The 15,183-nt window shown below is 38.2% G+C and overlaps 1 protein-coding gene across 1 annotated transcript; it reads left to right on the forward strand.

Annotated features, from left to right (window-relative positions):
- Positions 1-3,441: 3,441 nt before the first annotated feature.
- LOC138994364 (UDP-glucuronosyltransferase 2A2-like) lies at positions 3,442-13,758 on the forward strand. Its single transcript, XM_070394274.1, has 6 exons — positions 3,442-3,445; positions 5,470-5,618; positions 10,442-10,573; positions 11,788-11,875; positions 12,283-12,502; positions 12,938-13,758. The coding sequence occupies exons 1-6, from the start codon at positions 3,442-3,444 to the stop codon at positions 13,215-13,217; spliced, it is 873 nt and encodes a 290-aa protein (XP_070250375.1). The 3' UTR covers positions 13,218-13,758.
- Positions 13,759-15,183: the final 1,425 nt, after the last annotated feature.

Below are 15,183 nucleotides of genomic sequence, written 5' to 3' on the forward strand. Positions count from 1 at the left end.
TTAACATTTTGGAAATTAACCCCTTATCTTGTATATCACAGACAAATATGTGCTCCCATACAATGGGCTCCCTTTACTTTTTTATACTGGTTCCTCTTGCTGTGCAAAAGCTTTTAATTTGATGTAGGTTCATTTGTTTATTTTTTTTCTGTTTTTTGTGCCCTAGGAGATGTATCCGTAAACATATTGTTACGTGAGATGTCTGATATTTTGCTGCCTATGTTGTCTTCTAGGATTTTTACAGTTTCGTGAATTATATAACAATCTTGTATTCATTTTGAGTTTACTCTTGTGTATGATACAAGTTGGTGGTCTAGTTTTTACTGTTCGGCATGTACCTGTATAATTTTCTCAACACCATTTATTGAAGACACTGTCTTGACTCCACTGTATGCTCTTGCCTCCTTTGTCAAATATTCATTGAGCATAATAGCTTGGGGCGATTTCTGGGTTCTCTTTCTGTTCCATTGATCTACATGTCTGTACTTGTGCCAGAGCAAGGCTGTTTTGATTTGCTTTGTAATATAACTTGATATCTGGTATTGAGATCCCTCCAACTTTGTTCTTCTTTCTCAAGATTACTGCAGCTATTTGGCATCATTTTTTTATTTCATACAATTTTTTGGAGTATTTATTCGAGATCTGTGAAATATGTCATTGGTATATTAATAGAAATTGAATTGAATCTATAGATGGCTTTAGATAGTATGGACATTTTAATTATGTTAATTGTACCAATACATGAACATCCTATGTTCTTCCACTTGTTTATCTCTTCTTCTATCTCTTTTATCAATGTCTTATAGTTTCCTGAGTATAGGTGTTTTACCTTTTTGGTTAAGTTTATTCCTAAGTATCTGAAATTTTTTCTTGCAATGATAAATGGAATTTTTTTTTAGTTTCTCTTTCTGATAGATCATTATTGGTGTATGAAAATACCATTGAGCCTGGCCAGTGTGGCTCACTTGTTGAGCATTAACCTATAAAGCAGGACCTCACAGTTCCATACACAGTCAGAGCACAAGCCCAGGTTGCAGGCTCCATCCACAGTAAGGGGTGAGCCAGAGGCAGTAGATCAAGGATTCTCTCTCATCATTGATGTTTCTTTCTCTCTGAATCCATCTTCTTTCTTCTATGAAATCAATATATATTGAAAAAGAGTAGTTAAAGAAGACATCCCTGTCTTATACTTGTTCTTAAGGGAAATGGTTTTAGTTTTTGCCAACTGAGTATGGTGTCACCTGTACATTTGTCTTATATGGCCTTTATTATGTCAAGGTGTGATTCCTCTATTCCCACTTTGCTGGGAGTTTTTATCAAAAATGGTGTCAGATTTTCTTCAAACACTTTTCTGCATCTATTGATATAATCATGTGCTTTTTGTATTTCAGTTTGTTTATGTATTGTATCCTGTTTGTTGATTTGTGAATATTGTACAGCCTTGCATCCCTGGAATAAATCCCACTTGGTCATGGTGTATGATCTTTTTAATATGTTGCTGAGTCTTATTTGCTAATATATGTTGAGTATTTGGACAGGTTCATCATGGCTGGTCATGAAAAAGATTCCTAGGATACTTTATATTTCTTGGGGGAATGCTACACAAAAACCTAAAAAAGTAATTACTAAATCCTAAAAGACTTTGTGTCTTGAGCAGTTAAAGAGAATCACTGATTAATAGGTTGATATACACCTAATCAACCTATTTTTAATCTTTGCCTTTTCTGCTTAAAATGCTTTTATTTGCAATTTCATACACTTAGCTGAGAGCTGAATCAATCAACTCAGAATGGCTTCTACTTCAACTATCTTTGAAAAGCACAAACAAGAACAAACAAAAGATCATATCTCACACTAAATATATGATCTAATTTAATTCACTGAATATCAAATTGTTTCACAGAACTAATGTTCAAAGAAATCAACTTAAAAAAACCTTTGAGCCTGGCTAGTGTGGTCAATCTATGAACCTGGATGTCATGGTTAGATTCCGGGTCATGGCACATGCCTGGGTTGCAGGCTAGATCCCCAGTGTGGGGCATGCAGTGGGCAGCAAATCAATGATTCTCTCTTATCATTGATGTTTCTTCTCTCTTGCTCACTCTCCCTCTTTGAAATCAATGAAAATATATATTTTAAATCCTTTTATATACCCATGATTTAAACTCAAATGTAATGATTTGCTGTAATTAATTAACTCTATAATCATTATGCATGCTGGGAGCACATTACTTACTAAGCTCTATAGATATAGGAAAAAATTACAAGAATCTTGGCTCAAATCTACCCTCAGTAGCAACAGAAAACTATAATATATCTTGCCACATTTTGGCATGGTAGGATTATGAGTAAAGACCTCTGAAAAGCCTCAACTTGAGAAAAAGGACAGAAGCATTGTATAAGGAGTAGAAAAGAGGTTCTTCTATTAAACAAAAATTGTACTAATAATATTTTCACGCAAGAAGTCTTTAAAATTAAAAAACACCCCACTTAACTCACTTAAACTAACAGATTCATTTGATAATAATTTCTACTTGGTAGATAAAATTTAACCCATTAATTAACTTAACCCACATAACACACATATATTTAGAATTATCCATTTTGATTATATAATTCAATTTTATGTAAATTATATAACTAAAAGAAACTGGGTATTTGTTTATTTAATTTCAGTTTTATGTCCATAATTCCTCTTATGTAACATTTCAAATACAATTTATGAAATTATTTACAGTTTGTTTTATATTAAATTCATTTTCATTCTCTTTCCATTTATCCCTTCTATACCCATTATTATGACTCATACTTTAAATGTAGAATTTTCCTAATTGCTTTAGGTTGTCTTTCTAAAATGAGGCTCAGATCATATAAACTAAATCACTTAGGCAGAAAAAAGATTAATTTAAATAAGGTAATGACTAATAAAAATATCACCTTGGGTTTGGAATCAAGGCATGATTTGAGTCTCAAAAAAAGTACACATCCAGAGGGCAAAAACACATTAATTCAGAAGCTAAGGGATGGAGTTGTAATCTAATCTCTGGCAATTTCAAACTGAGTGTCCTCGGTCAAAATTTCATTATCAAATTATAGCCTTCGGACTAAATGACTTTACATTAAAAAGTAATGAATATAAAATGAAGCTTTCCTCCCTGGGTTTATGTCACCATCAACTTTAATTAGAATCTTAAAGTGAAAAGGATTCTCACCTGTTTTTCTCCCTTCCTCTCAGTTATAAAACATGTATTTTTTATAAACAGAAATTAAAGACTTGGTTATTTGCAATTATTTATTCTTCTGCATAAATACCTAAAATAAATACCCTAAATACCCTTCAAAACACATCAGAGAGGCAGCAATAAAGTAAGACAGCAGTAAAAAGTTGTGTGGTAACTGTAGTATGTATTTGTGAACCACACATCCCAAAAGAGGGTCATCATGAGTATGAATTATTCATGGAGTTCTTACTAATTAAATAGTGCCCCATGAATTGAAGTGATGAGATATAACACAGAAGGATGAGGTCGACTGATATTGATGGGATTCTATAACAATACTAGAGGCCCGGTGCACAAAAATTTGTGCACTCGGGGGGGAGGGGGGGTCCCCCAGCCCGGCCTGTGCCCTCTCGCAGTCTGGGACCCCTCGGGAGATAACGACCTGCTGGCTTAGGCCTGCTCCCGGGTGGCAGAGGGCAGGCCCAATTCCTAAGTGCAGCCCCTGGTCAGGCTCAGAGCAGGGCTGATTGGGGAGTTGGGGCGCCGCCCCGTCATGCACAGAGCAGGGCGGATCAGGAGGTTGCGATGCCACCCTCAGTCACGCTCAGGGTAGGGCCGATTGGGGGGTTGGGGCACCGCCCCCTGTCACACTCAAGGCAGGGTCGATGGGGAGGTTGCGGTGCCACCCCCTGTCATGCACAGAGCAGGGCCCATCAGGGAGGTTGGGGCGCTGCCCCCTGTCACGCACAGAGCAGGGCTCATCAGGGGTGTTGGGGCTCCGTACCCTGTCACGCACAGAGCAGGGCCAATCAGGGGGTTGAGGAGCTCCCCCCTGTCATGAACAGAGTAGGGCCGATAAGGGAGTTGGGGCACCACCCCCTGTCACACACAGAGCAGGGCGGATCAGGGGGTTGGGGTGCTGCACCCTGTCACACTCAGGGCAGGGCCAATGGGGAGGTCATGGCTCTACCCTGTCACACACAGAGCAAGGCCCGTGGGGGGGGAGCGGGGGTTGGGGCGCCGCACCCTGTCACACACAGAGCAGGGCCGATCAGGGGGTTGGTCCGCTGCACCCTGTCAAACACAGAGCTGTGGGGCAATCAGGGGATTGGGGAGTCCCCCCCATCAGGCACAGAGCAGGGCAGATAGGGAGGTTGTGGCCCTGCCCTCTGTCACACACAGAGGGCGATCAGGGGGTTTGGGTGCTGCCCCATGTCACCCTGATCCCGGTTCCGGGAGGCCTTGCTGCTCCTGTGCCCGGAGGCATATTACCCTTTTACTATATAGGATAGAGGCCTGGTGCACGGGTGGGGGCCAGCTGGTTTGCCCTGAAGGGTGTCCTGGATCAGGGTGGGGGTCCCCACTGGGGTGCCTGGCCAGTCTGGGTGAGAGGCTGAGGGCTGTTTTCTGGAAGCGAGTGACTGAAGCTTCCAACCGCTCCTTGTTTTCTTTTTTTTTATTTATTTATTCTGGGCCAGCTTTAGCTCTGAGGCCTCGCTGCTGAAAACATCGATACAATGTTGCTAAAGCCCGGCTGACTGAAAGCTGGTTTCTGAGGTTTTGTTTATCTTCTATGTTTGCAACATAGTTTCTTAGAGTTGTAGCTCAGAGGCGTGGAACGTTGGAGTCCTCCTTCACTGCAGCAAGCAAGCCTCATGTTCGATTCCAGCTGCTTGGCTGCCGGCCGCCATCTTGGCTGACAGTTAATTTGCATATACTCACTGATTAGCCAATGAAAAGGGTAGCGGTCGTACACTAATTACCATGTTTCTCTTTTATTAGTGTAGATGAGTAATCCTGAAATTAAAACATGCTGGAGAGGTCATGGACATATTCTTGAATAGAAGACTAGAAAACATTGTGGGGTAATTTGGTGCAAATATTGTGGAGCTAATCTATCATCTGCCATTCAATTGGAGAGAAAAAACTGGCAATAAATTAATTAGAAGTTTGGAGTTGTGTTTAAATGTTTGGTTCCTTTTATCTTGTAAAAAAAAACTTACAAATAATCTATTTTCTTTTTTTAACTTTCATTTTTATTTCTTTCATCTTTATTTATTTTTCTCTTTCTTTTTTTTTATTCCATTTGATTATATTAATGCCTCATTTCATTTGACATCTAAAAGCCATATCATTCTAGAAGACCTAAACTTAATTTTCCCTTGAGAGCTAATCATAAAGTTAGTGGTGCAATTTTCCCATTTAACTTATAGTCTATTTCCTTTTACCCAACTTTTTTTTTTTCCAGGAAGACCCACTACATTATGTGAGACTCTGGGGAAAGCTGAAATTTGGTTAATTAGAACATATTGGGATTTTGAATTTCCTCGTCCATATCTACCTAATTTTGAATTTGTTGGAGGATTGCACTGCAAACCTGCCAAACCATTACCTAAGGTAAGACTACAGCATTGATGGATTTTATGTACCTTATGATGTGATACCTGATTTCCTTTTAAAGCTTACAGTCTTGGTAACAGTAACATGATGTTGAATATCATTGGATGGCCAACTCTATTTCCATGCCAAAGGATTCTTGTGAGTTATTAATAGGTACTTTAGGTATTATATTGGGAAATCCGGCTAAAAAAACTGGCGTGATTGAAGCACATCTTAAAATATCTTTTTTTTAACAATATGGATAATTGATAGGAGCAACTGGAAACTGAAGCCATGAAAATCACTAAGGAGACTGCTGTAGTATTCTTCATAAGCATGATAAAGTTATGAAAATGGGCATATACTATGAAGGATGAGAGATAAACATGCTTTCATGAGACACTGGGATAAGTTCCACACTATTTACTGGGTGAGAGGGGAAGTAAGAGTTAAAGGAAGAAAAGGAAATAAAGATGACTCTTTGATTTTCATTTTGAATGTTTATTTGATAGTGATGGCTTCTACTGCAATAGAAAACAGAGGATAAAATTTTTTTGAGACTAATACAATGAGTCCTACATTGTGACTATTTACTTAAAGGAACAAGCGGAATTTTCAGGTAGAATTTTCTATAAGTCATTTGGGTAATATGACACAGCAACACACAGCAAAGGAAATAGGGGAGGTCACCAGCATAGAGTTCAGGAAAATGAGAGACCCAAACTTGGCTTCATTCTTTACCAACCTGATGACAGGTTTCTTTTGGAATAAAAAAGATGATTGTATACCACATTCTTAAGTCTTCAAATAAAAAAAATGTGGAGTGTCAGGGATGTTAAAAGAAAACAGTATTGAGAAACAAATGACTAATAGATAAGCGTTACATACATACTGTGTTGAACTATCAATAGTGAGTGAAGAGGAAACCCTCATTTACTTATACTGCGAGAAGATTTTAAAAATCCCTTTAGGAAGTTTTCAGGGTACATGATGTTCGTAGGAGATTCTTGATTTATTTTACAGAAGGCTCTAAGAAATTGAAGGCTCAGGCATGAATTGCTATCCAGAAACTGTGACTTGCAGTGTCTGACATGGAGCCAGAGCAAATGCTGAAAGACAGGCACCAGTTTCAGAAAATCCTCATTCTGAGTGTAGTCCCACAGAAACGTTGAGAGGATAGTAAAACTGAGAATATTAATGCAGAAAAATCATCAAAGCAGAAAGTGGACCTATAGTCTTTGCCAACTGTACCTACCTGCATCAGATTGCTGTACTTGCAAAGGAAAGACTACTAAATCATTCTGAATTTCTAGCATCATATCTATTAAAAAAACAAGTCACAGTTGGAAGATGGAAACTAACTTATTGGGAAGAAAAGAAAAATTTGGTTTCTGTGATTAAGAGGAAGCTTTAATTGTCGTAATCCCCTGCGCCCCCTTTTTGTAAGTATAAGAAACTTCAGAATAGCAACTTATTACTGGAGTTGCAGAAGAAAACATATTTCACTTATTTTTATTTAATCAAAATACTTTTTTAATGAGTGTATTATGTACATTTTTTTCTCTGAGTGTCCTTAAATTTTTCTAAATCACCTTCAAAATAAACTGTTAAAACATCAAAAAAAGCAAAAACGATGATGACAGGTCCTCCAATCAAGAAGACACACTCACACACACACACACACACACAAACACACACACACACACACACACATTTTATTCAAACTCCATGTGTTTGGGAAGGTGAATCAAAATAATAACAAAATAATTTCTGTGGTGTCAAATATGTCCTCCTAATATTAATGAAGCCGACATCATCTCTTTTCTGGTCATTTAATAGCCTTTAATTGGGGAATATGTGACTCCAGAGTTGCCACAAAAGCAGTCACAAGAAATACATGATGCATGTCTAGAGGATGTCATTCTCATAGAATATGATCTGACTGGGCCCAAACCCAGAGTTTCCCATGGCCAACTTGTACAACTCTAAATGGTGAGGCAGTTTAATTTACAGAAGTAGCTATGTATCAACTCTGTGCTAAGGCTGAAATTAAGAACATTGGAGCTAATGTTCACTGAGTTGGGAGTTTTATACATCAAAAAGACAGGCAATCACTATCTCCTAAAAGTAATTTATAACTATAGAGCTGTTTAAATATGTTATATCTCTTTTTCCAAAACATTACTATTACTATTCTAGAGGCCCAATACCCCTGGCTGTCGGCACTGGCTTCCCTTTGGCACCGGGGACCCAGGCTTGCTTCCCTCTAGCTGCCAGCAGTCACCAGGGACCCGGGCTGGCTTCCCTCCAGGAATGCGTCGGCACCCAGGACCCTGGCTGGCTTTGCTCCAGCTGCTGGCAGGCATCCGGGACCCTGGCTTCGTTACAGCCTGGGCTTTGTCTGGAAGAATGTCTGGTCTAATTAGCATATTACCCTTTTATTATTATAGACTAGTAGCCCGGTGCACAAAATTCATGCACATTAAACGGGATAAATTGCCCTAACCGGTTTGGCTCAGTGGATAGAGTATCGGCCTGTGGACTCAAGGGTCCCAAGTTCGATTACGGTCAAGGACATGTACCTTGGTTGCAGGCACATCCCCAGTGGGGAGTATGCAGGAGACAGCTGATTGATGTTTCTCTCCCATCGATGTTTCTATCTCTCTATCCCTTTTCCTTCCTCTCTGTAAAAAATCAATAAAATATATTTTTTTAAAAAGGGAATTAATTAGCGGAGATATTTTAATATTGCTATTTGCCCTTTTTCTATAATAGAAGTGTTAGAGATGAAAGGAAATTAGTAAAATGTATATGAAAATAATATGTAAATTTATTAATAAATAAACAGTAACAAAAGGATATAACAACAACAGAGGCATGTTATAAAAACAACAAAAACATGATATGAAAACAACAAAAACATGATATGAAAACAACAGTGATGCAAACAATGACTGATAAAGTGATTAAACTTATTCTAATATCTCCCTCCCTGTACGCCACATTAAGAGTGAAAACACTTTCAGAGTGCTTGACTAATATCCCTTGTGATGAAGTACTTAGAATTTTAACTGTAACATCACATGCTCTTCAAACTCGAGAGAAAGCAACATATAACTGACCATGTGCCAAAACGGGTTCAGGTAGGAACATGCCTACTCTGTCTAGAGTTTGTCCTTGTGATTTATTAATAGTCATCACAAATGCTGGCATCACGGGAAACAGTCATCGAATCAATTTAAATGGGAGGCCAGTGTCAGATGGGGAGAAATTAATTCTTGGAATCAGAACAGCCTCTCCCTCTGCAGATCCTGTTAATACTACAGCTTTGATAATGTTAGGTCATAATCTTTTGATAATAAATCTGGTACCATTACAAAGACCCCATTTACTGTTGAGATTTCTCAATAACATGGTGATTGCACCCACTTTCAATTTTAATTTATGACACGGCATTCCCGAAGGAGTAATACTATTAAGAAATTCAATGGTAAAATTTTCTTTTTCAGCATCCTCTGTGGAATCAAAGGAATCATCACTCAAATATGTGTGAAAATCTCCATGGAGTATATCCAAAATTTCTTCATTTAATTTTTGCACATGCTCATTGTTTGGACAAAGAATTGCACGTTTAGATATATGTTTAATATTATCTATAGCAGTGGTTCTCAACCTTGGCTGCACATTAGAATCACCTGGGAATCTGTTTAAAATCCTGATTCCTGGGCCTCATCCTCCGGAAATTGTTTCTTTGTTATGGGTGGGGCCACAACATTAGTAACAAAGAAACAGAATTAAAACTTTATTGTGTGGAGCCGCTACAGAGTTTTGGACAGGTTCAAGCCTTGGACTCATGAGAGGGCACAGTCATCTCATTGCCACGTGCAAGTCCTATCTTGGAGGGAAGGGCCCTTCCAGCACAATGATAGCCAACAGCTGTAGTTGTAAGCTTGAACCTATGGTCCGAACACTTGGCCCCACGTGCCTGAGTGATGTAGGCTTGATAGAGTTCAGGTGCATGTAGTTGAGTAGGATTGAAACCCAGGAGAATGTTGTAAACATCTTGGTCATGCCCTTACTTTGCCTCCTAGCATCTGCTATAAAATAAAGGCATGGCTGTGGGAGTGGTCGCTGTCTCTCAGAGAAGCAGCATCCCACCAAGACCTGGCTTTCATTCTCTTGTCTGTCTTTTCTAAACCTTTCAGCTGTCCCCACTCTGGTTCACCCCTGGCTGTGCTGGCGCATGGCACACTTTAGAAAGATCTGCCTCCACGCTCTGAGGGCGGGTTCCTGCCTCAAACCCCGCCCTTACAGGAAACAGCTCTGGGAAACAGCTTGGGGGAGGATGCAGCCTCTGACAAGAAAACCCCTGCAGGACTGACTTCCTTCCACTTGGTTGCAGCGGATCTTCTGGACGTGATGAACACCACCCATGGTTTTTATATAAGTAGATACCACAATTCTAACAAATATCTGCTTAGGCATAAAGGAAGACTTGAACGTGAAAAATTACTAATGAAGCCATAGGCAGATCAACACATTAATGATATATTAGATGTAAACTGTAACTTTATTGGGGTGACATTGGTTAATAAATTTATATAGTTTCAAGTGTACAAATCTATGATACATTATCCGTATATTGTATTATATATTTTCTCCTAAAGAGCTTAGGTGGTTAATGTTAAGCACCATTTTTCTTGAAAAGTGTCAATGATTTTTTAAAAATCTAACCAGGCCTCTGACAATTCCCTTGAATATTTATTTTAGAAATATAAGAGAACTTTATTTTATTCCCTAAGATACAGTATATCTATGATACAAAGAATTTTTCTCTACAGGAAATAGAAGAATTTGTCCAGAGCTCAGGCAATGATGGTATTGTGGTGTTTTCTCTGGGTTCAGTCATCCAAAATCTCACAGAAGAAAAGGGCAATCTTATTGCCTCAGCCCTTGCCCAGATTCCACAGAAGGTTAGTACAACCTTTAATCCTGCTGGGCTGGTGTCTTTCCCACTGAAAGTTGGATCTCATTTTACACTTAACATATCAGGTACCAGTATTTAGTAAACATTTGTAAAACATTACAATAGTGAGTGTAGGCATATTTGCACCTTGCTTGCTGAGCTTTCTGTTACAATCATTTGTTTTCAATGAAATAGAGATAAAAACATTAAGCACCATTTTTCATGAAATCTTAAGGCCTGCTCTAACAACTCCCAAATAGTTCTGAAGTGCCTTTACTCCAAGACCAGGAAAAAGGAGAAATGAAATGGCAAACATAGATATGAAAGCTGCATAAGAATATCCTCCATGTCTTTGTTTGTATTAGGACTTGATTCATCATAGTTAAGCACAGAAGTAGAAGCCTAGATTCACTTAGCATTTTAATTAACATTTTCTAGAATTAAAAGGCCATGGGAATGTTAATATAGTCTAACACTTTGCATGTCCTAATTTATAATATTCAGTTCATTTTAATGTTATCACCACCATCCTAGATTACTGCTCTTTTTATATTGCTATTTATAAAACATCCAACAGCTGTTTGTTTGTTTTTTTGTATATTTGGTTAAATTCCATAAAATTCTATAAAAATTATATATAAATGCAAATATGATAATTGAAGAAATGAAACCAAGCAATATACTTCACCAAACTTTGGAATATAAGCAAAAGCACTACCTTATTTTTACTTTAAAATAAAGAAGTTGTGGGAGAAAAAAGAAATAGAAAGAAATGGAGGATGAAATGATAACCAGTCCTCCAAAAAATAAGTAGTTAAAATCTAAAGCAATGTTTGTAAGAAACACTAATATGAAGATAAAGCTACGAGCACCAGTGATAAAAAATTAAATGGAGGTCCTGGGCCATAAAAATTTTAACTCCCACACTCTGACTCATTAGGCTATCATGGCATTATTTTCTAAGTCTTCACTTATAATCTCACTCCTGGAAGTTCTTAGTGATAATAGACAAAATGATATCTGGCAATTACCACAAACTCGTTTAAAAAGGTTGTTATAAACAGCCCCACTACTTCTTGGTGTTTATAGAGTACACTTCTATACTCCCTTCTCAACTATCACCTAAAGTAGAGTAGATGCATGGTGTATACAAACTCTACAACCTTAAAACGTCATTATCCTGTGGTATTACTTGTGAAATATATTCACTGTCTTCCACAGGTTTTATGGAGATACACAGGAAAGAAACCAGCCACATTAGGAGCCAATACTCAGCTCTATGACTGGCTACCCCAGAATGATCTTCTTGGTAAGACTAAGGAGAAGAAAGGCTATATAGTAGTTGATGGACAAGTTGATCAATTCTTTAACAGCTAATAATAACATAAAAACTAATATCAACAAACAGTTAACAATAGTAAATATTTTTCATTTTACCTCTAATTCAAAAAGATATAATTAAATATTTGACCATTAATTTTATAGATTCATACTTGCTATGAATTTAGATAAGAGTTTCAGGAACACAGAGGGAATTAATGCCTCCTTTTCCTAGGATAACAATTTTCTGTGGTAGCAGTGCCCCACAGGAAACACTGTAGAAAATAATGCCTTCTTCAATAACTTATCCCATAGATCTTCCTCTTCTGTCTCTGCTTTTCTGTTCATGCATTATAATAAAATTTTCACCCACTTCTCATCCTATCCCCACACTAGGTCATCCAAAAACCAAAGCTTTTATCACTCATGGTGGAATAAATGGGATCTATGAAGGTATCTATCATGGGATCCCTATGGTGGGAGTTCCCATGTTTGCTGATCAGCATGATAACATTGCTCACATGAAGGCCAAAGGAGCAGCTGTGGAGGTGAACATGCACACAATGACAAGTGCTGACTTGCTCAAGGCCTTGAGAACAGTCATTAATGATCCTTCGTAAGTACTACTTCTTTCTAAAGGATTACCATTGATTGTATGAAGCACCATACAAGAACATGTTAGGGATCATGCTTACCTTGCAATGGAACTTTTCCCATAATCTTGGAACATTCACAATCTTGGTCTTGGAAATCTTCTGGAAAGTACAATTCATACAATGTCACACTTCCAACTCAGAAAAATTGGGCTTCAATTAACAACTGTTTTATTCTTATTGTTTTTTTTATGCCTGCATTTAACTGCATTCAGTTAATAATATATTTATTTCACCATCTCCCTACTATGTGTGTTAAAATTCTATACAATGAGCAGTGTTCATGTAACAATTCTGTGGCCCTTAGTTTAACTTTTATAACATGTGTCATGTCACAAACAAAAAAAAAATTTCATTCATTTCTTTCTTTTTTGCCTTGTTCCTTATTTGCTTTCCAGCTATAAAGAGAATGTGATGAGATTATCAAGGATTCACCATGATCAACCTGTAAAGCCCTTGGATCGAGCGGTCTTCTGGATCGAGTATGTCATGCGCCACAAAGGAGCCAAACATCTGCGGCCAGTTGTCCACAACCTCACCTGGTTCCAGTACCACTCTTTGGATGTCATTGGGTTCCTGCTGGCCTGTGCAGCATCTGCTATATTCTTGATCACAAAATGTTGTTTATTTTCTTGCCGAAAATTTGGTAAAACTGGAAAGAGGAAAAAGAGAGAATAGATCTTTCCAACTTAGGCAAAGTTCTGAGTGGACAAACCTGTTTCTTCCTGCACATGCTTCTTGTTTTCAATTTTCAAGTTCCTCTTTTTCAGCCTAAAGAAACAGCCTAGAATTCCCCAAGATCATTCACTGGTGATCATGTCCCATTCTTCCTTTATAGGGTATGTTTACCCTCTTCCTCTTTATCCACTTTCTGGCACAGGGACATTAATAACTCTAAAAATTCTATTCATGATATCACTATTTTAATTGCATAACCTTCAGTGATATGACGATTGCTGGAGATAACAAAATATGAGCCCAATTTCATGAATGTGGGGATCTGAGAATAATACAACCAATCATATAAACAGGGAAATGTCTTCAAATGTTAGTTTGCTATGAAAATAAGATTTCTGTTTTAAATAAAAATAAGCCTCTCTACTTACCCAATGTTATTAGGATTAGGCCAAAATTGAAAATAATGATGATAAGACATCCTGCTTTGGAATGTTTACAAAGTTTCTATAAAGCTCAGCATTGGTCTGCTCAGGTGCCATAACAAAATACTGCAGACTCAGCGGCATAAGCAACAGAAATTATTTTTTCACAATTCTGGAGGCTAGATATACAAGATCAAGATGCCAGCAGGGCCTGGCTGCAGTGGCTCCATGGTTGAGCGTGGTGGACCTAGACATAAGGCATCTTTTTTGAACTAGGAGGTCACTGTTCCATTTCCGTCAGGGCACATGCCTGGGTTGCAAGCTCCATACCCGGTAAGGGGCGTGCAGGAGGCAGTCAATCAATGATTCTCTCATCATTGATGTTTCTATCTCTCTCTCCCTCTCCCTCTCTGAAATCAACAAATATGTATGTATATAAACAGAGTTGGTTTCTGGTGAGGCCTCCTTGCTGACTGTAGAGAGCAATCTTCACCCTTTGTCCTCTCATGGCCTTTCCTCTGTATGCCCCTGGTAAGAAAAAGATGCCTTATGTCTCTTCCTCTTCTTACAAAGATACAAGTCTTCTGGGATTAGAGTCCACCTTCATAAGCTAATTTGTTTGTAAATATCTTGTTAAAGGTCTTATCTCCAACTATACACACATTGGGAGTTAAGGCTTCAATATATAAATTTGAGAGGGGTACACACTTTAGTCCATAACAAACTCTACCAAAAAATTATGACTGTTTTTACTTTAATCAATAAATATTTCTGTGTGCCTTTTATGTACTAGGGAAAGTTCTGAGCATTTCTTTAGACTATAAAGATAACCAATGGAATGATTTTTTTCCCCCAACAAGTGAAAATGACAGTAATGTTTTAAAAGTAAAGAGATTATTTTCGAAGAAATAAATTAAAGAATTATAGAAGAATTGTTTTATTAATTTTAATGAGATTTTTAAAGACCAGTACAATTGATAATCTGAAAGTTAAATGTCAATTCATTATATTTAAAAATCACTGGTATTCATAATGTAAGTAATCCTATATAATAAAGGGGTAATATGCAAATTTATCCTCACGCCATCACGCCAAAACAAGATGGCTATGCCCACAATGGAGGCAGGGTTCCTGTAACACAACATGGCTGTGCCCACAGCAAAGGCGGGGTTCCCATAATGAGCCATAAGGAAAATCAGCAGGGACCTGAGACTGCATGGCACTGGGCCAGGTCGGGGGACCTGAGGATGCACCACCCAAGCGGTGGGGCTTGACAGGGAACCTCAGGCCGTGCCCTCAGCCCAGCAGGGCTTGATGGGGAATCTCAGGCCACACCCCCATCCTGCAGGACTTGAAGGGGCACCTCCGGCCATGCACCCCATCTGGCAGGGCTTGACGGGATATCTTGCACAGATTTCATGCTCCAGGCCTCTAGTTCTGTCATAAAGAAATAGGTGTTCCTCTTACTATCAAATAAAAATGATTATCAAAAATATTTTCGTATTTTTATATTAAGAAAAATCATTTGATCAATTTTCTTTCAA

Source organism: Myotis yumanensis, unplaced genomic scaffold (assembly GCF_028538775.1).
Source record: "Myotis yumanensis isolate MYYU_CA2020_CCGP unplaced genomic scaffold, mMyoYum1.0.hap1 SCAF_1, whole genome shotgun sequence".
Classification (NCBI taxonomy): domain Eukaryota; kingdom Metazoa; phylum Chordata; class Mammalia; order Chiroptera; family Vespertilionidae; genus Myotis; species Myotis yumanensis.

Coding starts and splice junctions, on each gene's coding strand:
- LOC138994364 (XM_070394274.1), top strand. Junction 10,574..11,787: donor TTGCCCAGATTCCACAGAAG/GTTAGTACAACC, acceptor TGTCTTCCACAG/GTTTTATGGAGATACACAGG. Junction 12,503..12,937: donor ACAGTCATTAATGATCCTTC/GTAAGTACTACT, acceptor TTTGCTTTCCAG/CTATAAAGAGAATGTGATGA.